At 45.9% G+C, this 23,033-nt stretch overlaps 1 protein-coding gene across 1 annotated transcript in view; it reads left to right on the forward strand.

The window, feature by feature from the left end:
* LOC108573525 (homeobox protein caupolican-like) overlaps nt 1–23,033 on the forward strand; it is a 92,870-nt gene that overhangs the window by 34,074 nt on the left and 35,763 nt on the right. Inside the window, exon 2 of the mRNA XM_017935985.1 lies at nt 11,799–12,194. Within this exon, the coding sequence (XP_017791474.1) occupies nt 11,799–12,194 (396 nt within the window). The remainder of the gene's footprint in view (nt 1–11,798; nt 12,195–23,033) is intronic.

A 23,033-nucleotide genomic window follows, 5' to 3' on the forward strand; every position in this document is an offset into this window, starting at 1 on the left:
TTTTTTTTTTTTTCAACAATGAAATCGTGCGTTCTCAATCTGGTTACCACGATCCATATCTTACCTAACTAATCCTTTAATTTCACGTTTATCTTTCACGTTCCCGCGACCGTAGTCGGTAGTCGTAGTAGGTAGTACATGTGCAACCGACAAATTTAATTTGTTCAAAATGAATTAGGAAAAATGATAAATTGCTAACCAGTCCCGGTTCTTAGCAAAAAATAAAAAAAGAAGAATTACCTATCAAAGTGAATGTTTTATGGTAAGATAAATAAATTAGATTGAAGAAAAAGAAGCACAGAGAGAGAGAGAGAGAGAGAGAAAGAGAGGTGGAGAAGCTTCTTCGTAAGCGTTGCATAGGAGCGAGCAAGGTGTTAACATAGATCTAACTAATATGATGTTAATGATATGCCGGCGTGCACCTGTGAAACGCGTCGCGTAAGCGGTACATTTACGTTGGATGCGTCTGTGGCTCGGGTTACGGGTTACCTGCATAATGATATTAATTAATTCACCGTCGAAGGAGGAACAGGATAATTGTTACGAAACAGTACAACGATGGTGGTTAGAGTGTTGCACGGTTACGAAAGGAACGGATGTAACGCGTTTTCGTTGGAAAAAGAATCGAAAGGGACAGCGCGCGACGCGAGCGCCTCTAATGGCGTGTTTAGCGTTACCTATTTCGCGCGAACGTCGCTTCTCTGTGTGAAACATACGATTGCACACGCGAGAGGGCATGCACAGAAAGAGAGTGGCGGTGGTAGGGGAAAGGTTGAGGGCGCACGTTTCGCAGGCACGATTTAAGAATTCGTTTGTTAACGCGTAATGAGAGGCGGCAATTGGCCGTGGCTCGTTAACTTCACCGACAACGCATCGATCGCGATCCTTCCGTTATTTGTCAGCACCGGTGAACGTTACACACATACATACGTCGTGCTGCTCTGACTTTCTTTGCAGGGAACATCTGTTCGCTGATTATAAGTGGCCGCGTAACGACTCGTAATTACTTCTTCGTTCGGTGAATAATTGGTAACGGAGTTATTAGTAGCACTGCTCTTACCATGATGCTCGTTAACAAGTTTATGGATCAGCGTGCGTCGATTAACCTATTGCATTACAATGATTCTCATAACTTGTTCTCAGCTAATAATGACTTCATTTTCTTTTGACTTAATACCTCATCTTGTGTGTGTGTGTGTGTGTGAAAAAATTGTTCGCAATTATTTAAAAATAGTCAATCTTATACAAGAAGAAATCAACGATTAACTGAATTGTTTTTAAACAGACGATCCATCATTCCTACGTATATATAAGGAATGATAAAAATTTACTGGGAATTTACGAATATCGAAATCCTCTTGTTTACACGTTTTAACATATCGATTTAAACAAAATCGAATCCCCCCGCTGGTCGTGTGTAATGAAAACCCGTCGTTTGTACGGCGAACGGCTAGAATTCGATCCGAGAAATCACGCTCGTGCACAGAGCGTGGATCCCCGTGCGCCTCTCACGCCTAATGAACGACGTCGATTGGCCCCGCGTACAGCTAAATTTACGAGCACATCGGCTCCCGAGCCGAGTTAAGCCTCTCCCCCTCTCTCTTCACGTCACGTTCATCGTCTCGTATGCAACGGAGCACATCGCGCGCGATTTCGATATCAACGGTCAAGCATTTGTTTGGCAAAGTTACGTCCGCGGGAGTGTAATGGCAATAACGCGAATGGCGCAATGGACACATCGGTACACCGTATAATTACGGCCCTGGACACGGAAGCGCTCGATATCTCCGTAATATCGGTTTTCAGGATCGTGGCCTACGCTCTCCTAGGGTCTCTCCCTTACCTTGTCCGACTCTTTCTCTCTCAACCTCCCTCTTTATAACTCTCGTCGTTCTCCCTCTCCTTAACCTCTTCTTCCGTCCCCGTTCCACTCTCTTTTTGTTTACCGTACCACGAACACTGTCAACGCTCGGTGAACTGTCATTTTGAAGAACAGCAACGAATCTTCCGATTTACGTTACACGCAGCTGAATTATTTCTTTTTGTCTCGCTACTGATAAAAAGTTTAAGCTCGCGATGAATTATAGTTTATCGTACTTTTTTCCCCGTAATCAGTAATCACGTATTGAATGAGATTAAATGTTATTACGATCGTCACGACTTACCGAGTTACATAGAGGTTAGGTTGCACCGAGATGCAACTTTGCTCGACAGGCTCGCGCAACTGGTATTTACGAACCCGATCCCCATATACTACCACTGTGATGTAGGTCTGGTACGGTTATACGAGCATAGAAAGAAGGGAGTGTGTAACAACGATTCATTCACGATTCCCCCGGTGATTATTGGTCGAAAAATTTAATTGCGGTCCATTTGCCACGTTTCAGCTTTGGAGTCGAGCAAAAATCTCTGTATCCTTTCGATACGCGATCGGTAGTTTATAATGATATACAGACAGTCTACAGTGGTTACGTGATTACCCGGTGAAATTATTACTTTGTCGACATCGGTGGTGTGTATCGGCCGATTTACAATAATGCCCGACGAGATATCGGAGCTTTACGTTTTCGTACGTACGTACCTCTCTCTTTCTCTCTCTGTTCTTCGTGTGCATCGCATGCTGGCTACCGACACAGGGAAGTTTCGTTGGTTCGTTCACTTCGTTAACTCGCGTTATTATAGCGTCGTTATTCGGTTATACTTTGTTATTACCCGGTGTGTTTATCCGGGAGATTCGGCGGAGGCACGAAGCGCTCACGAGGTTGCCCGATGATTGACGGAATCGGCAATTACGCCACGGATTCTCGCACGTACTTACCTACCGGGCCGCGCCAGCGTCGTCCTGCTGCAGCACCGACCTTACACCGTGCACAGACGAAACCGGTTGCCGCTCTTTAAAGGTGCACGTGTGTCTCATCCGCATAGGAACGGACCTGGTTGTGAAGCGGCGCGAATTCGGCCGGGGCTTCTCTTTTTCACGATTTCTCGGGGAGCCGGGGGCGCTCTCTTGGCCACAGCTACACACCGTGTCTGGTATATACCCGGTCGATCCGGCAGGAATGTCGTTTCTGAGAAAAACGATCGATATGTATATCGTACAGATTGAATTTCACTCGGGACAACATCGAGTTCGAGTCGAATTTTTATTTTGCGCCGTAGAGGGCACGGCAGAGCGAACGTTCCGCACGGTGTTTACGCTTCTTACATACGCTCGACCTTTTTAACCCTACGCTTACGCGATTTGCAAGAGTAAACAGATATTTACTGTACAGTGTTACCGGTAATATAATAATAGTGTTATAGCTATTGGACGTATCACGGTGTATTCTAGGTTACGTCAGTTTAGCAAGTAAGATGTGTTATACCGTTCCAAATATACTTACTCGGTGTTTACATACGCCTGTCGTAAACATGCGACACGATTCCTCGAGATTCTTCATGGCTGAAGAATTGACATTCGTGTTTCGAGAAAGAAGGAGAAAGGTAAACAAGATGGAGGGCCGTACCGTTTGTCTTTCACGATGTAGGGATAAAATCAAACGATCAGAGCCGGCGGGGATTTTCGAAAGATTCTCCGGGACGCGGAATTCCTCGTAAAAATTTACTTGGTCGGTAAAGAAACGTTTCGTCAGGCCGCGTAAAAATACCAGTCGGACCCGTCACTCGTACAGTTAACGTTCACGCCTTCTTAACGTCGAGTTACAGCCACTTTAACGGAGTCTTTAGGGCTTCAAATAGATTCCCGCCGGCCCCTGTGCGACGTGCATCCTTTTCCATCTAGACGTTTTTAAAGCCACGCTCACGAAAATCGCTCGTGGCATTCCGTGTGGCGCCCTGTAGCCCCCGGAGGTAATTAACGTTAAATTGTTGCCGTCATTACTATACGATATTTCACTGCCATCTGGTGTTCGTCGTTGCACACCAGGTCACGGGACAAGGAAATCACGTCTCCTTATTTTCCTCGTTTCCATTGTTACAACTTCGTTTATACGAAAATATCTAACCTCCTATAAATAGAAGAATCTCGTAAAAATCAGTGCTTTCTTCCATAACTTTTTCTCAAGAAACTAAACAAAGGTAACACAACGTATCGTTGAAATCTCGAATCGTAACAAACCACACTACATTTTTTACTATCGTAAAACATAATACTCCCTCGATATAACTACAATTATACTCGAAATAAATCTCAACGAGCGTAAAAAGATCACGAAACGAGTATCGGAAAGCATACGCTTATCGAACAGAGCGGACGTTTAAGATAAAAACAATATTCTACGTAACGAACGGAGGCAGAGAGATAGATAGAGAAAGAGAGGAGATAACGTAGCTCGAAATCCGATTAACTTCTATTCACGACAGATAGAGACAAATTGCGATATAAGCTTCGATGCTTCGACACCGTGTGTCGTGGCGTGGAAAGAGCAGAAACCAAGAGAGAAAAGAGTCACCGTAACGGTTAATTTGTCGCGAAAAAGAAGGGCGGCCGGAGTCCGGGGCCGTAATGCTGTTGTCGTACAAGATCTCGTGTGACTGGGAGGAGGGGAGGGGGTCGGGAGTAGGGCTGAAGGAGTCTCCAGTACTTACTCGAGATTTCAGCGACGAGAAAAAGGCACATGGCGGAGGAAGATGGAAAGAGCGAAGAAACCGGGCAAGGACGGAAGGGGAGGATCGGTCTAGAGAAGACGAGGCTCTGTCCATTCGTATCTCAGACTCCGCCATCTTTTTCCTGCCAATTGCGCGCGCGTATTGCACTACAATCTGTCTTTCTCTCTCTCTCGCGCTCTAAGACGCCTAACCTCTTCTCGGATAGATTTTTTTTCCTTTTCTTCTATCGGAATCGATTAAAATATCCGTTTACGTGTCTCGACGTAGAATAGAATCTACAATTCTTATGTGAAATAGGTTATCGGTCGGTTGTTCTACGGTTGCGTGTGCCAGTGGCCGCATTGTCAAGTTTCTCCGGTTACTTTGCACACGAACAGCGATAACTCGCGATCAAACTGCTACTTAGCTGAACTTGAACACGTGTAATCCTGTTTATGAAGCGCCCTTTCCACCTGCAGAGACCTCTCTCCTCCAAAGGATTCTGCTGTTCGACTGCTGCTGTTTACACGTATGCATATACGCGCGGTGAAATACACACACACACACGCCCATCGACGGTGTGTCATGCGAGGTAAAAATTCGGTGAACGGTGAGTGTTTGAGAAGCGCGTGGGCTGTTCGTATCTTTTGCAGGAAACTCGCTAGGTGTATCAGTTAGCTATTGGAAGTTCTTCGAAACAATTATTGCTTCTAGATTAATCGGTGGTACGATTGTCGGGAGAAAGTTTGAAGAGGTGACCGAGTTTCGTTTTATCGGCCGTGATATTCCGACCCTATGTTTTCACGATCGCTATCGGTGCTCGATTAGGCTAACCGCTTCGATAATATTCTCTCTAACGAGAATTGTACAGCCTCGAGTGTGCCAGGCAATTCTATAATTTCAAGGTTCTCCTCTGTTCTTACCCGTTTTTCTCCCACAATGAAATTACCAATGTTTACTCAAGAGGCGATCGTTAATAAAAGAACGATGTACAGATGATCGTTCGGTACGACGATCCTCTCTCTCTCTCTCTACACTTTGGTTATTTAACTCGATCGAACACGTTGTATCGATACATTGTAAATTCACCGGGACAAGGAACGAGGGGTTGAGAGCGCAGTTACGTCGAAATTACACGTTCGTATCGGTAAATTATTCCTCATCATCGTGGTTGGAAAGAAGTGGGCCCCGGTCGCTCTCTTTACACCTGCGTCACGCATCGGCTACCTCCCCGCGCTCTTCTGGATCATCGATAAACCATACTTAACGTTTTCCACGAAACGTATACTCACGGACTACTGGCTCGCGCGTACCTCGGCCAAGCAACCTCCAATTAAAACCGTACGCTGTAATCATCGAGCTGCCATAATCGGGCGTTTCTGCCTGAATTTCCAATTTTATTTCTCAATCATTCGCTTCTCCTACTCTCTCCGTCGTACTCTCGACGCACACGAAGGAAGGAACGAACGAAGCCTCGCTCGGAGTTCGTTCCACCCTTCGAGAGGGGTTGATTTGCGAACGCCACCGTCACCGAATCGTCGACGAAAAGAGAGGAAGACGGAGAGAGGGTAGGCGGTAGTACCGTGACACGGAGAGAGTAGATTTGAAGGGGTGGTGGAAAGGTGAAGGAGAAGAGGGACGTATCAGGAGTGTTCCTGCAGGCTTAGGATCCATAGGGTTTTCGCGGCGGTGGTTGGTGCCGCGGGGGTGAAAGTGAGCTTTTAAAAGGTTCCGATGGGAAACCCAGCAGGGCGTGAATGGCTCCAGACGCGCTGGAGGAACGTTCGTGAGAGACGAGAGAGTGGAAGAAGGATGGATGTAAAATGGAGAGAAAGAGAGAGAGAGCGAGAGAGACGTGGCATAGGGAAGGGAAGAAAAAGAGGTGTATATAGTATAGAGCAGAGAGAAAGAGGTATGGTGCGTGCACGGGGACACACACGCACACTGGCACGCATGTGTCACGGCCTCGAGGTGTTCCACCACCTCCTCCGCCTCCACCTCCCGGCTCTTTGTTCACGAAAGTTCGGTTTACCTCGTTCCCTTCCGAGGCCAGGTCCGTCCGGGTGTCTGCTTTTTTCTCGTCTATTTTTGCGCCAGCTTCGCTCTTCTCTGTGAGAGCGCGAACGAGCTCTCGAACGACCCGAGGGAAAAGAAGAGAGGAGGACAGTTTCGACCGTGGAAATAGAGAAACTGCCCGACGATTACGGCTGTGAACGTGTCGGTTTAATTAAAGATTCCCTTGGTTATGGCAAGGGGGAGAGGCAATATCGCAGAATCCTCGTCCTTGTAACCACTGGGTTAGGGTTGGAATATGCCGGACTTCTTTTCTTTTCTTTCTCTCTCTCTCTCTCTCACCGTGTTACCTTCCGAACGAAGAGAAGAGAGGAGCTAAAGGTGTACGCCGAGGAGATCGCGACGAAGAGTTCGACCGCGACAGGGCCTCGTTCGCCCGTGAAAGTTACGCGAACGTTGATGAAAATAAATTAAAAGTTGCATACAAATGGCGGTGGAATGAGACGAGCCGAAGAGGTGGGATCGTCCAATTTCACGGCGAGACGCTATTTAAGTATCCGAGGCGATAAATTATCATGTGAAATTTGTAGCCGGCGGCAGCGCAGGGCGTCGAAATATCTTACGACTATTTAGCGCGACGTGGAATCCCGTTTTTCGTAAACACGTCCACGCCGCTGAAGATATGGACGCGTTTGAAAAAAACGGTGGCGACGTCTTCTTCCTTTCTCCCCCTTATTTCTCTCCTTTTTTTCTCTTCCACTTTGTTCTTCACGCAGCGAAGTCGAGGTATCTCTTCTTCTTCTCGGTTGGAAAACAAAGCGGCGGAAGGGAAAATCGTGCGTGTGAAAATAATGTTTTCGTTCATCCCATTTGTCACGTATCACGTGGGCGGTTCTCCACGCTGATTTCGACACACCAACTCTACGAATAGAAGAGCGAACCGTTTTCCTCTCCGGTGTATTCTTCTCTCTTCACCCCTTTTTTTTCCCGCGTCCGCTTTTCGAAGGAACCGGCTCGAGAAGAGACTCTTTATCAACGATACTCTTCCTCTCTCTCTCTCTCTCTCTCTCTTTCTCTCCGCGGAGCTCGTTCTCTCGAAATAACTCCGCGTCCCTGCCGTATTAATTACCAGGATTCATTTCATCCTCATTTACCGCGAGCTAATTTACCGCAGAGAAGCCTGCGCGATATATGTACGCAATCCTCCCCTCGTGGAACGCTCGAGAGACGCGAGTAGCTGCCTTTGGGAAGCGATTAATCGCGGAATCGCGCCACCGTTGCTTGCATAGTACCGCGCTGCCTCTGGAGGTTCTCGTTTGCCGAACCGTAGACGGTAAAGTAGCAAGGGGGGAAAAAATAGTAGAGCGAATGAAAAAGAATGAAAAATATTTAAATTATACAAGAAAATTCGTTCGAAGGATTGATTCGAGTAGGCGTAGCAAAATTTCCTGTTCTCAGCGTATGCGTGTGTGCACGTTTTCACGGTGTAGACGCGTGAAAAATATCCACCAGGTCAGAAATAATAATTTATCCCGCTTGTCCGCTTTTTCACGCCGTCGTTAACCGTGTAGTCAACATACTTAGATAATTTGTAAATGCTATAACCTTAAACACGATTATCTAAAGGGGGCGGGCCGGATGAATTATATCGTTTGATATCGTGGATGCGTAGACATTCATGTGAATTCTATGCAAAAATTACAGGTATAGCTTCGTCGAGTCGTATGATTATTCAAATGTAATGGAAGTTCCGGTGCACTCGAGGCGCGAGTTCTCTCTCTCTCTCTCTCTTTCTCACAGAAACAGCCTCTCTTGGTTGCAGCGAACGTTGTAGGGGAGCGCGATGCTGTTCTGTGTACAGAGTTATTAACACGGAATTATTATGTAAAGCATACTCCGCGCTCCGTAATTAAGACCTAGTGACATATTTATTATCGTCGTTGTTGATTACATTTCGATGTACCTGATTATTTATATTTCCCGTGTTTGCTTTTCTTTTCGCCCTTTTTTTTTCCTTCCCTCGCAGTTTCTTCTCGCTAAAGCGTGCAACAGGTACACGAGAGACGCTATTATGATCAACGACGATAGACTCTCTCTCTTTTTTCAACTCGGTTTCTCTCTATTTAGCCGCGATGTAGATTGTAGGAATTATTAAATTCAATTAAGCGGTTACCGTGGGCTAATGTCTCGTTCTCCTTGCGTGATATCGATCTCGGGAGTCTTTTCTTAGGCGGACCCGAGTATAATGCAAATTACGGAACTTGTTCGATTACATATAGACACGATGTTTCATATCGACGTTAATTACCCGCACATTTTTCCTACAGCCTCGTAAACTTAGGTTAATCGATCGATCCAAGGATCGTTCGAACTTTCTCCCGTTCGAAAAAGATGTCACGATATTCTTCTTTTTTTTTTTTTTTTTTGTTTTACAGCGTATAATACGCATGTAACGTCGTATACGCGAGTACGAGGTAAACGGAGAACGTCATAATCGTGTAACACGAAGTGCTACTTGAGAAACGGTGTTGCGTTTATTTGCGTGTTGTGTGTGTCGATAGCGCGACGGTAACATAATAATACTTTGTTACATAAAACACGGAACATTTTTTCGTCCGTGCTTGTACACCAATTACGCGTGAAAATGTATACGCGACAAGATATTTGCTATCGTCGTTGTACCCGAGGAGAGCGGCGTTCTTCCTCGCCGCCGCTCTCCTGCGTGCAGGCGATAGCGAGGCTTGACGAATGGCGGTGTGTTACCCCTTTTCCCCTGTCTTCCTTCATTTTTCGCGAAAAACGCGGACAGAGAGCTGTGTGCACGTTCCTTCCTCTCTTTTTTTTTTGTAAGCATTAACATGCAAGCGGCTTAATTTTCGCGCGATATCTTGGTAAAAGTGCAAACACGGTCCGAACCACGACAACGACGACAATCTTACCGAAGGCTGTGTCCGACAATTTGACTCGGTCGACTCGACACGACGATAAATTTCCGTTTAATTTATTCGAGCCCGTTTCACGAAAGCCTCTGTCCTCAGCTACGTATCGCCCGTCATTACTCGAAATTACCAGACAATTATCGCTATCGAAGGTCCGCGATCTTGAGGATACGTGGACGTGTCGCGTGCGTTGCAACTAACTTTGGAAAAAATTGGAATTTTTCTTTTCTTTTCTATTTTTTCTTTGGAGTGTGTGCTTGCTTCTCTCGTTAACGCGAGTTTCGATTTTTCCAATTTTCGTCGCTCTTCGCCGCTTCTACGCCCCCACTCTGCACACGATCGTCCTTTTAAGGAGTTAATTGTCGAGTGTCATCTGTTGTTTAATAACGAGAGATACCGCTACTCCATCCCCGATTATCGTCCATTAAAGTAACACGAAATTGCTATCGAGTTATCGAGCACGCATTTATAATCGGATCCGTGGCCGATAAGCGGAGTATCACCTGCTTTCGAAATTACCGTCATTATCGCCATTAACCCTTTGCGCTAGAATTATTTTTTTCTTAAACAGCCCGATGCTTTCGCCGCGTTCAGCTCGTTAATTTATTTTCCTGCAGATACACACGCTTCTCTTATTTCCGACCGGCATTTATTTTCCCGTGTAACGTATTTAATACGCTCCTGTAAATGTTAAAACGCTGTCGATGGGAGAGAAACGGCGTACCATGAATCACACCGGTTATTGTGAGTCACGTGAGAGACGGAGAAAAGTTTTCATTTCAAATGTGAGCAATTTTTTCTTCTCTGTGTATCCGCCGGTATATTGATACACTTATAATTTGTTTACGTATAGCTTTGCTATCTAGTACCGAACACTCGAACAAGATTACCTAAATGTAATTCGTTAGATCTGTCCGATATTATTTCGAAACTTGCCCTTCCTAATATTAATTCAATTAAATTTCATATCTATCCGATTATCTTATTATTCGATGTTACTACCACTTAAGACAGCACTGACAAGATCTACGGCACTCTTATCGCGGCTTTCGTCGAGGAACGTCCGTTAGCCGGTTCTTCGCCGAACCACCGATGACGCGTTCGGACGACAATCTCCTCGCGAGATCTGCACGATCTTAACGTGCACATGTAGGAAAAAAATTCGCGGTAATTTATGTACTTGAGAGTCGTCGATTTCGTTATTCCCATGACGTGTTCGTTTTTCCTCAATTCGTCGTTCCATTTGTAACGCCAAGTTGCAAAACGAAGATACAACTGTGAAAAATTTTTCAGGCGATCGAACATCCGATCACTTCACGTGTACAGTTTCATTGTTATTAGCGAATAAGTTCCTCAAGTCATTGCCCACTGCTCCACAGAAATTTATAAAAACAACTGTAAAAATTCCTCAATTAATTACATACCTAATTACCATCCCTTTTTCTTTTTGCATTCATACGTGCACATGTTCTAGTCATTTTACTGTCTCCATAATGTCTCCATTATGTTCAATTCACCATCATTTCTCTCGCAAAATTCTCAAGCAAAAATGCGAGTCTAAAAGATTCCTCAAACAACGAAACACCTAAGCTCATCACAGAATAACTAAAAATCCCTCAGCTAACCAAACACCCTCGGACCATTGCTCCCCAAAAATCCATAAAAACCCTCACTTGACCAAACACCTAAATACCATCATTTTTTCCATTATTTTCACAACATCTCCATTATGTTCAATTCATCGTCATTCCTTATCCTCCTCAACCTTCTCAACCAACGCTACAACTCCAAAAAGTTCTTCAAGCACCAACACCTGATCTCTTCAAACCACTTTACACAATTTTTCAAAAATTCACAAAACAACTTCAAAAATCCCTCAGTTAACCAAACACCCTCGAACCATTCTCCATTGCTCCCCGAATCTTGACAAAAGCAGCTCTAAAACCCCTCCCTTAACCAAACACCTAATTACCACGATTCTTTCCCATTAAGTTAATTCCATTACGCTCGATTCACCGTCATTCAACCTTCCCAATCAGAACCACAGCTCCAAAAAATTCCTCAAACATACCCAAACACCCTTGAACAACATCCTCAAACCATCCTTCAGAGTTACCAAAAAATGCAGAAAAACAACTGTAAAAATCCCTCGTTCAAGCAAACACCTAATTACCGTCCTCTTTTTTCCACACGTACACTCGCACACATGTTGCAGTCCCTAAGAGGAAGTACTAACGCGGGCAATTAAAAACTTTTCAGCTGCTGGTGAGCGGCGGACAGCCAACGACGGCGACATCGCCGGCGATGTCGTCGGGAGGCGCGCTCAGCCCCGGCGCGCTCTCACCGTCCTCGACGGCGACGACGACCGGCGCCGCGGCAGCCGCCGCCTCCGGAGGGGCGAGCACCCCTGTAGCCGGCACCACGGGGCCTGGTTGCTGCGAGAACGGCAGGCCCATGATGACAGACCCTGTCACAGGACAAACGGTGTGCAGCTGTCAGTACGACAGCGCGGCAAGGCTGGCGTTGGGCGCTTATCCAAGGCTAGCGCCCACTGCCACCTCCTATTCGTCCTATCCCACGCCGACGCCGTCCACCACCGACCAAGGGCCTTACCCTAGCATCGGAATGGACAGCTCAGCGTTTTACCCACCTCTGGTGAGTACTTTTCTTTTTCTTCCTTTTTTTTTTTGTTCGTTCTTATTTTTCTAGAAACGACGATTGACGCGTTTGTTCGTTGATTAGATGGTAATTAGTTCGTTTTTCTTCTTTTTTTTTTTTTCTAATTACGGATGAATTATTCATGGGTGATTATATAGACGGGTTGGGTATGGGGGGGAGATTGTAGTAATAAGCCGGCCGTTTTCCTTCGGTTTATTGATTATTATTGACATGTGATTAATAGGGTCATTTGTTAAAGTAATTTCTGGGCTGTTTGCATTAATTGTGAGACGCGCTACGGAGGCTGTGGTTGGAAGTTTGAGGAATACGGAGAGATAAGAATTTTCTTTTCGGTTTGTTTGTGCAATTCAAGTGGCGTGTGCGTATCAGTTGTGAGTTGCATTGTAGAGACTCTGGTTGGAAGTTTGAGATACACAGACAGCACAGAGTTTTTAAGAGATGCGATAAGAAAGCCCGCAATTCGTATTACTTTTTGCGTACTAATTGCGATCATATTGCAGATTGTCAGGTCCTAAGTTCGAGCTCTCTACAGAGATCAGAATTTTTAGTAAAAAGGCATAATACATTTTGAGAAGTTTGAGCTCCCTAAGGGATCAGAATTTTTGTCAGATTTATTGATTAATTATCAATCATCTCGAAAATTACAATTCACACTTTGCCTAGCAGTAACAGCTACTTAATTACTCACACACCGAACCCTCAAATGAAACCTCGAACAAAAAAACTTGGTCAGCCCTTATAACGAGAGAAAATTGAATTCCGTCCACGCCAGAGAACCATAAAACTTCATGTTATACCGTTCATACTTCGTCATTCAACAAAATAGATCCTAGTCCCCGGAGGAACGATAAATTATCCAAATTGTGCGTCCCGCGGCTAATCGTAAGAGTTACGACCGTCGCGTATTTATAAACGCGATCATTAAACGGTTTATTAGCTGCGTTTCGAAAACGTCCACCCTCACTCCTACAAATACACACGCATCCTCCACTGCGATACTTTTGCAATACGCTTTGTAACATTTCACGCGTGAAATATGCGTGACCATCCTGGCCACAGATTGATTGGCCCGTCGTGCTAGGCGTGCCGGACGATTATTACTCCCGCCGGTTCAACTCAAGACGGATTAGCGCGTGGTCTTGCCACGAATTAGCTTGGAATCCCGGTGATGGAAGCCTAAGGGACACCGCACACGTCCTCCGTGAAATCGCGACGACCTCCCCTTTTCGAATCCACCACTTCTCGCTCGTCTACGAGAATTCTCTCTCTCTCTCCTCTCTCTCCTCTCTCTTTCTCTCTCTTTCTCTCGCGCTCTCTCTCTCTTTCTCGCTCCTCTCTCTCTTTCTCGCTCCTCTCTCTCTTTCTCTCTCCTCTCTCTCTTTCTCTCTCTCCTCTCTCTTTCTCTCTCTCCTCTCTCTTTCTCTCTCTCCTCTCTCCTCTCTCTCTCTCTCTCTCTTTCTCTCTCTCTCTCTCTCTTTCTCTCTCTCTTTCTCCTTCTCTCTCTCTCTCCTCTTTCTCTCTCTCTCTTTCTCGCTCTCTCTCTCTTTCTCTCTCTCCACTCTCTCCTTCTCTCTCTCCACTCTCTCCTTCTCTCTCTTTCTCTCTCTCCACTCTCTCCTTCTCTCTCTCTCCTCTCTCTCTTTCTCTCTCTCCTCTCTCTCTTTCTCTCTCTTTCTCTCTCTCCTCTCTCTCTTTCTCTCTCTCCTCTCTCTCTTTCTCTCTCTTCTCTTTCTCTCTCTCTCTCTCTCGTCTCATCTGCTGTGCGTTGCACAGAGCTTTCTCTAGCTCACCGTCGCCGGCTGCGTCGAATTATTCACGCGCGGCTGTCGAGAGCGGAGCGATAATCTCGTTTAAGTTTCGGTTCGCGGAAGACGCGTTGTCTCGCTGCCTCTAACGAGGGCTCCGTGATGGATTCGCGGTTATATTTCAGGGGGCGAAAATCTCCTCCGCTCTCTCTACTGCTCGTCTTCTGCTCTGGAATCTTGTGAAACACACGTTTCTCGTGCAAACACACCACCGTGTTCTTCTCTTGCGAGAGCGAGTTTTCATCGCGAGGGAAAAAGAAACGGAAGGCTAAGAATAAGCTACGAACGTGAGAACTCGAAAGAGGATTTTCGGCGTGAGTTGCTTCGCTGAGATTGTGCCGATGATTCGCGTGCAGGTTGGAACCAGGAGAGTGTCGGCGTGGGTAATTAAGTTACTGCGGACATTGAAATTACATCGAATCGGTATCGCGTGCAAGGAGAAATGGGTGGGCAGGGCGAGGAACGTCCAAGATCGTTGTAAAACGTGTTTTCGGTAAGCGAAGCCTTCGGGAACATCGACGTGACTGGCGAACCTTTACTTTGTCGCGCGCCTCTTCGTCGAATGCGAGTGTACAAGCTTTCTTTTCGTTATCCTTGCTCGCTGCTGTTGGCCTATTTCGGTCGGAACTCCGACAATTTATCAAATTTTAGAAAATACCTCGACAGACATTCTTCAAGCTATGCAGAGTTCTTCACCTTGGAAATTTTGTCGTATTAAATAATGGAGGAAACGATAAACGAGCAAATGCCAGAAATAGTACTCGGATAAATAAATTCAAGTAATCCGACATATTTTTACTATTTACTTTTCCTCCGGATCTATAAAAATAGCCAACGTTGAAGATTCACAGCGTTCAAGTGACAAACGGTCCGAGTGCCAAAATTAACCTCTTCGCAATTCACTTCTGGCACTTGCACGATTTCCCGTTTCAACTACGTGGTCGTTGCTAACATTCGGAAATATACAATTTTGCCAGAAGCACCTTCAAACGAAAAAGTTCTTCCCTTGTCAATTCGATAAAAACGAGGAAAAAGTACGTAGTCGCTCGATCGTTTCAGGGCCACTTTTACGTCGTCGCAAGGAAATCCCAGTCCAACGGCTAATCGGCCGATGTTACGTAGATGGACACGAGTGAAGTGTTTTGAGCACGCCCGAGAATCTCCTCGAGGAGACGAGATCACGCGTGTAATAGAGGAGAACTGCGCTTAATCACGGGCACATCGACGATACGCTGATAACACTCGTCTGACGTGGACGTAGAAAACGCGATGGTATCGCGGTTTCGGCCAATTTCTATCTGCACTCGAGCGTGGATATTCACCACCGGGAGGTACGAAACGATAAAAAGCTCGGTCTCTGGAAACACGCTTGCCTCGCCAGATGTTGCGAGCACCGTTCGAAGCGACTTCGAAAGAGCGACAGAGAGGGACGATAATTAAATTCTGCATTTATTCCCTACGACGACGTTCTCCTTTTTGCCCGTTGCACGCTGCTGCTGCTGCTGGTAGTAGGCCCGTTGGCGAACGATAAGTGCATTAATCCTTCTCGCCGGAGTGAAAGGTCAATTCGAGCACGCCCGTATCAAAACGTAAAGGATATCGTGTCGAGGGAATTTATTTTTTTCCCTCTCTCTCTCTCTCACTCGTTTTCTTTTTATCGTAGGAAACACGCGTTTCCTGTGGCGTGCATCGAGTGTTCGCCTTGGTTTCACGTGAAACGAAGAATTATTCGTGCAATTAGATCGAACGTTGCAACCAAAATACGCTGATTGCGAGAGGATAATAGGGGTGGGATTATTATTATTTCGCTTTCGATTGTACACGGTGTAACAGCGATCAAAGTATTCCTCGGGAGATAGACGGAGAAACGTTGGCCAATTAAATTTGAATTTATCGGCATAATTATACTAATTGGTTGTTTTGGACGGAATCGTGGAACAATCCGTCTTTTACGCCCCCTGCCAACGGGTCGAGACTGATTGGACTCAGGCAGGCGAACTTAGTTCCAGGTATCGTGCTTATTGAGTGATCATTCTTGGTACGTTCGTTGTAGAACATTTCCGAAGAGCAATAAATAGAATTTGAAATAAAATAATTTCGCCCGAGTGTGATATTTCATTTCGTTAGAGACAGAATATACGAACCGGTGAGAACGTTTCACAATTCTGAAACAACCATTTCCGTGACAAAAGTGCTGGTTTCTTATCTGAACAGCCTCTCTCCGGGCGCGATTTAATTAACGGGACAGGCTGTCTTTATAAATAGGACAAGGTAACGGCGCGAGCCAGGCCAGAGTTTAACGAAGTATCGAACTCTCGCGTTAAGCGGAGATATCGGTGTTTCCATGCCGCGTTTACGACGAATTTCCAACCCCCGTTTGGAGGCGACGGTGTCGCGAACGAATCGCTGCTGGCCAATCAGCGGCGCGCGTCTTCCGATAACGACCGGCCACTTTCTATTGGGCAAAAATCACACGGCCGTTTTCTGCCTCGGCGAATCAGCAAACTGGACGAAATCGCAGATAACGGGAGCTGTTTTCGAATCCCTCGTCCTCTCGACTGTGTCACGCTTCGTTCGCGACATATGAATTCCCCTTTAAACCTTTACTTCCCACACGTCCACTGTATCGATCACGTCTACGATTCTCAAGATCAGATTTATCGCCATCTACCGGCTGATAGAGCTTTTTCTTTTCTTTTTTTTCACTCGAAAATGACAAGCTTATCACATAGCACTCCGTAGCAAATGGTCCGCGGCCGTTTTTGATGTTCGCCGCGCGCAATCAGTTCAACTCGAACAGATAACGCGCGGGAGATACCATCGCGTTTGCGCTTATCTTTCCTCGTTGTCGAGCAGGAAATTAACAACGATTTCTTAGATTTCACGCGTGATTCGCTGAAGAGGGCAATAGATTCTCGAAGATTCGATGGTAGATATATTTGTATTTTACTAAACAACGAGTCCTGTGTAACGCGAAAATCCCAACTCATCGAATAAACGAAAAATACAATATACCGGGTGTCCCAATTTGTTTTCTATCAAACTTTGTCAGTGCGTTCTATGGGTGTAAGTGAGAGAAAAATGTTATATCAACATAGGTCGTTTGAGGCTTCGTTAAAAAGTTACAGCAAAAATATGAAATGCGAAGGAAATAGTATCGAATTTTCAGTTACTATAACTCAAGACAATTTATGTACATCACTATGATAACATCCTCAGACAGTGCTGACAAACTTTGATGTGAAAAAACTCGGGACACCGAGTACATTCGTTGGAAATTGCACCGAATCGTTCAGAGCTCCCTTTTTCCCCCCGAGCAATCTCGTAATCGTCGACCTTAACGGTTACGCACGATTCTGTATTATGAATGTGCCAGCACTCGGCTACAGCGTATCGACTCGACAAATTAATTTAGATTGGCGTTTTATCGGCGCGGGGGAGTGAGAGCGGCGAACGAGCGCAAGGAATGCAGATTTAATGCAGCTGGGTTAGCGATTTCTGCCGTTCGCACAGTTCGTTCTCGCGGGCTGGCCGTGTTTCGACGCGGATGTTAATTGCTCCCTGGATATTTCGCGACACGCGGCACGCCGATTATGTCACCGCTCCTCGATAATGCCATTCATAAATCGCAACTGTTGCACCGGGCCGATTAGAACGTTATCGGGGTTTGCTCGACTTCGACGCCTCCGATGAAAAATGAACGATTCGCGGTGCTCTCTGTTTCTCTCTCGAGAAACAGCAAGAAACACCGCGCGGAGAGGAAGCGAAAGAAAGCCAGGCGGGAGGCAGAAGTAACGTTGCAACCGAGAACCTACTTATGGAATCGATACTGGTTCAGCTGCGTTTGGTGTCGTCCAGGCCAGCCCGCTGTGTTCTGTTAATTAAATAGCATTACGTATTAACGCGACTTTTAAGGTGCACGTGGAAGCAGGTAGAAAACACGAGTCTCCACCGCGCGGAATACGAACGATCCTCGCTTTCGACACAGACGAGACGCTGGCTATTGCCCGTACGAAATCAACGCTCGCTCAAGGCCACTCCTCCCACTACATATATTCTAGACGAAACAGAGATTGCCACCTTGGTCGTTGACGATAGTTGGACCTCAACACCGGAGGCTTGATTTCTTTATCTATGTATCAGCTCTATTGTAAATTATAATTTTTAACTGTCTGTTTACCACGCCCTGTTACAAACGTTGCTTACTTCTCACCGAGAGCTATATCTCGAAGCACAAATTCTACCAGCACTCGAAGCAATCAGGTCAATTACACGTTCGAACCTTGTATCCTAAGTCTGGATACTTAAGCTATCAAAGCAAGGGTGTTCCTAGTGTCACTTCGTGACTCTGTCCGGTCGATAAATCAACCAACCGCTGAAATATCTCTGTTCGTCTTTAAACAACACCGCGACAAAACACGGTTCTGAAATATTCATTAGTGCAACAGAGATAGCGTACAGTAGGCTACAAACGTCCGGCAGAATTTACAACTGATCTAGAAAAATTTTACCATCGAAGCTGCTCCATAGTCCAGAAAGGATAACAAGCGACGTTAATTGGAAGCTCGAGGGGAATACGAATTTCCCTGTTTTTCCGTTCTTTATCTGCAAAAAAAAAAAACCGGAATAGCGTGAGCTCGTGCAATTCGTCGAATAAACGGACTTAATACCCTCGACGTCTTCGTGGACGCGTCTCCGCTCTCGAATCACGGAGCCGCGCTCGCATGTCTCTCCGGCGCGGCGCAACGAAAGAGCCGTTGGGGCATTCCGATCCGCGATATCGCGAAATGCGTTACTTTACGGCTCATTGATAAGCGTAACACACGTACCACTCTTAATCGCGGACCGTTTACGCTCTTATAATTGGCAGTTACGCGCGGCTCGCATGCGATACAATGTGCCTACACGCTTCTCTGCCCTGTGTAACGCGTGCTACGCTCGCACGGCTAATGTATGTAAAGGCGTCTCCGGTAAATACGCACGCGTTGCACCCGACGATCTTTATTCCTCAGGATCGTTATGGTGTCCGGCATACGAGCGCCTTTGGTAATGCTCACTGCACACGCCTCTTCTGCAACATCCTGTACACAGGCATGCCGCGTGAGGTTCGACAGCGTACCACATAGTGGATTTAGAACGTTCGAATGGGTCGTTCGGCGAAACTATAGCCGCACTAAAATCACTTATACACGTTCAAGGTTGCTTCTTGCAGTGTGGAAAGAAGAGAGGCGATACTCCCCCATCTGCGTTTTCTACGACTTTATTAGCTGCTTTCAGGCGGCGTGCAACGTGTATCGACGTACAGGGTTTTCTTTCAAAGGTATAGTCGGTGGAAGCGATACGGCGAGGTCGTAAAAGTTGAGGCATTAAGCGACGACGGTGATTGATGTAGCTTTACACCGAGTTATCGCCATTTGTGAATTCGTATTTAAAATTTTGCGGTGCTGAGCTCTTAACAGGTTCACTTCTTACTGGACGGTACGAGACAAATTTCTCGTTGTTTCGCTATATCTTGTTATTTTACCCTGAAAGGCTCGCTTAGTGCCTATTACGGTGGAAATAGTGGAAGAATAACGGAAATATAAGGTTACAATTAGCAGACAGCGAAGGTTCAATGAAAAACGAGCCCCATAGGACGAAGGTACGAGAGGGGGCTATACATCTCGTACCGCAGAGAACGTGTTAACTGTGTTCCCCTTTGAAACAGAAATTCAATCTCTCTAGTTTACAATTAAAAATGAGTATGAATTATAACAAACGTGAATCTGATGTATTTTACAGGCATAATAGAAGAATTAAAAATGAACAATTCAACTCCATAAATAAATCATTCTGTTCCAAGTATTGGCTAACCAATCTCAAGTTACCTCGTTTCACACAGCCAAGCCTTTTCCATCTTCCGTTGAGTAATAATCGCTACATAGTTAAAAACGAATCTACTCTTTATCTCCCTCGACAATTGCCTGCACTTTGACGCCTCGCGACGTCACGACCTCGCTATATCGCTTCCACCGACTATACGTTCGAGCGACCTCGAGCGATCGAGAGATATCGGGTCAGACTATAGGCTAGGCGCACGCGAAAAAATCGCGCACCGGTCCCCCGTGAAGGCCGTAGTTGGCGTTATTAGTCGAGCTTGACCGATCGACGCTCGTGGAATGCCATTTGTCGTGAGACGATGCGTCGAACGTCATAGTTTTGCACCTTTATCGCGATAAATTGCAGCGAGGCCGGCCTGTTGGTCAGCCCTTCGTGGAATTTCAGCCCGCGTCGTGCAATTTCGTGCACGCGACGCCGGATCGTCTCTCAGCCTCCCCGCGCTGTCTAGCGACTATCGAGCCTGGAATGTCATAAGCGGACGGCCAGCGGGAATTTTGAGAATTTTGACGAGCCCGCGAACGACCAACCGCCCTCTGTTCCCGCGATATAGACGTTAATCTCGTTATGGAGGGAACACGTTTGTTAAACCGTGGCGTGTCAACCTTTTTCCACGAATTTTTCTTTCTCTCTTGGTACACGCTTGCTCATACCGCGTGCTTAATTAACTTCTAATAAAATTCGTGCAATTTCTACGGCACGTACAATGTATAAGCGAATGAAAAGTCGGAATTGATTAGCGCGGCTGTGTTAAATCGTAAAACTGGTGAAATCGTACATACGTAGGCGCGATAAAACGGGGCAAAGTGTCGATGGCCGCGAGACGCGTGAAAACATTACGGTCCGCCTATACCGGAATCGGTAATAAAGCTTCGTTATCGTGTGAAAATAGTTGCTGCTCGCCGCGTAAACTAATCTTATCTGAGAGGGTGAAGTTATTAGTAACGTGTATCGAAAATAACGTAATCTTATCGTCACCGGTAATATATATATAAATATATTGGCTAGAAAGTGAAATAAAATGTAACCGCGTTACGAGATAAAGAATGGGTTTGTTTCTAGCGACATGTCACAGGTGCTTCGCCTTATCCCTTTTCCTTCGTTCGATTTATCGTCCGCCATAAATACTTCATGCGATCGCGTCGAAACAGCTATTCCACCGTAAGCATCTCGAGTAAACTCTTCGGAGTTGTTCAACGATGCCCTTTTTCGTTCGTCGACACTTTTGCAAATTTCCGTCGATCTGCGGAGAAAAGAAGGAAGTTAAGTGAAAACCTCTCCGCAGTTTCAGCATTTTTTCTCCACTTCTCGTCGATTACCCAAGCGGTGGAGGAGATACTCGCACGCGTGGAACGAAATTCTTACATAACGAGGCGACTCAAATGAGGTCACCGACAGGCGGCACAGGCTGCAACGACGTCGACGACGAGGAGGACGACGCCGTTGCAGCGCCGACCATTGCCAACGCGAAATTTCCCCGTTTCAACCTGGTCTCTCCTCCCTCTTCTCGTTTCACCCCGCGTGACCCTTTGTCCCCGCGATAAAGAAGAAGAGAGGGAGAAAAGGAAAGAAGATCGTTAAGCAGGAAGAAGCACGTGCTTCCGACGATTCGAGCGCCGTCGTTTCGACGAGCATTATAATATAATAAGAATCGGATTAGCATTGAATGAAGTGGGTGGCGCGGGACTTGGGGAGCGATAAAGGAGCTAATAAAAAGCGGCCTCTCTAAGAGGCGTTCACGGTGGTCCGTTCGTTGAACGGAAAAGCTCCCGGGAATAAATAAAATTGCTCGACTCTGTTACGCCTCTGAAATGTAAAATAAATAAATATGTACAGATATACATACGATGTTTCATCTCGCGTTTGTAACGTGCGTGGATCACTCGACGTCAGAAGCTTCTGAAAGCTGCTGTCCCACGCGGAACTTCTCTACGGCTTCACTATCAGTCACGCGTCGATACCAACTCTTCTCCCTACCACCTAGCCCTTCAGTCGATCGTGCCAGCGTTAATTAAATTATCGCCGGAGTAACTGCTGGCCGAGCTTCGAACTCTAACTTCGAAGGCCTCGCGTCACGTCCACCCCTCTTTATATTCGGCCAACTTTTCCGCCGGTTGTCTTTTGTCGCTCACCCCGGTATCGAACTCCGCGAAACGGCACAACTTCGCATTGTACCCGCTCGCTCAACTTTCGGGGATGCGGCTGCGCGTGCTAATTGGCTCTGTGTGTATGTGCGAATCTGAGAGGCTTTCGAAAGGGTTGGTTAAGTTTTCCGGGCTTGGAAATTTATTTTTGTTAGCTTTTATTGTCGCGTGAAATGGGAGGAAGTACTTTTCAATTAATTCGAAGAAGGTACGTGTGTAGACCGCGGAGAGAACGTTTTAACCCTTCGAGCGTTTTGTCTGGAGGTCGTTGGGGTAATTTGGGATGCTTGGAAATTGATTTGTAGGAGGTTAACCATTCGTGGTTCGTTGAAATTAGTCAGAATTAGATAAGGAAGAGTGAAATCATATACTTCCACATTATTCAAAAAGGGGACAAGAAATTTGAGATACGAAAAATTTAAGTCACAAAAAGTCTCCACAGTTTAGCGGGCAGTGAAAGAAATTTCAACGACAAAGAAGTGGATACATTTTTGCCGCGTTGTAGCGGGCACTCGGAGAAATTTGAAATTATTAAAAATTAGACAAGGAAGAGTAAAATCATATATTTTCACATTATTCACCGCAGTGACAAGAAATTTGAGTGACAAAAAGTGGATATTCTTGTTACCACATTTTAGCGAGCACTGAAAGAAATTTAAATGACAAAGAAGTGGATATTTGTTGCCACATTGTAGCGAGCACTCAGAGAAACTGTCACAAAAGAGTGCATATTGTTTACCAATAAACTCTCAAAGGGTTACTAAGCCTATCACTGTCCCCAATTTCTCACCTTTCGCATCGTGCGAAATCATTTTTAATTAATTCCAAGTAACGCACACACCACAAAGAGAACGTTTCAACAAACCCATCACTGTTCCCGAATCGCTCGCGGCTCGCATGGCAGGGAACGCTTAAATTCACAAAAATTCCACCGTCGAACGTCACACAGTATTGCACGCGAAAGCATCGCAAACCATCATACCGACAAT

The sequence above is a fragment of the Habropoda laboriosa genome, unplaced genomic scaffold (genome assembly GCF_001263275.1).
Source record: "Habropoda laboriosa isolate 0110345459 unplaced genomic scaffold, ASM126327v1 scaffold153, whole genome shotgun sequence".
Lineage (NCBI taxonomy): Eukaryota > Metazoa > Arthropoda > Insecta > Hymenoptera > Apidae > Habropoda > Habropoda laboriosa.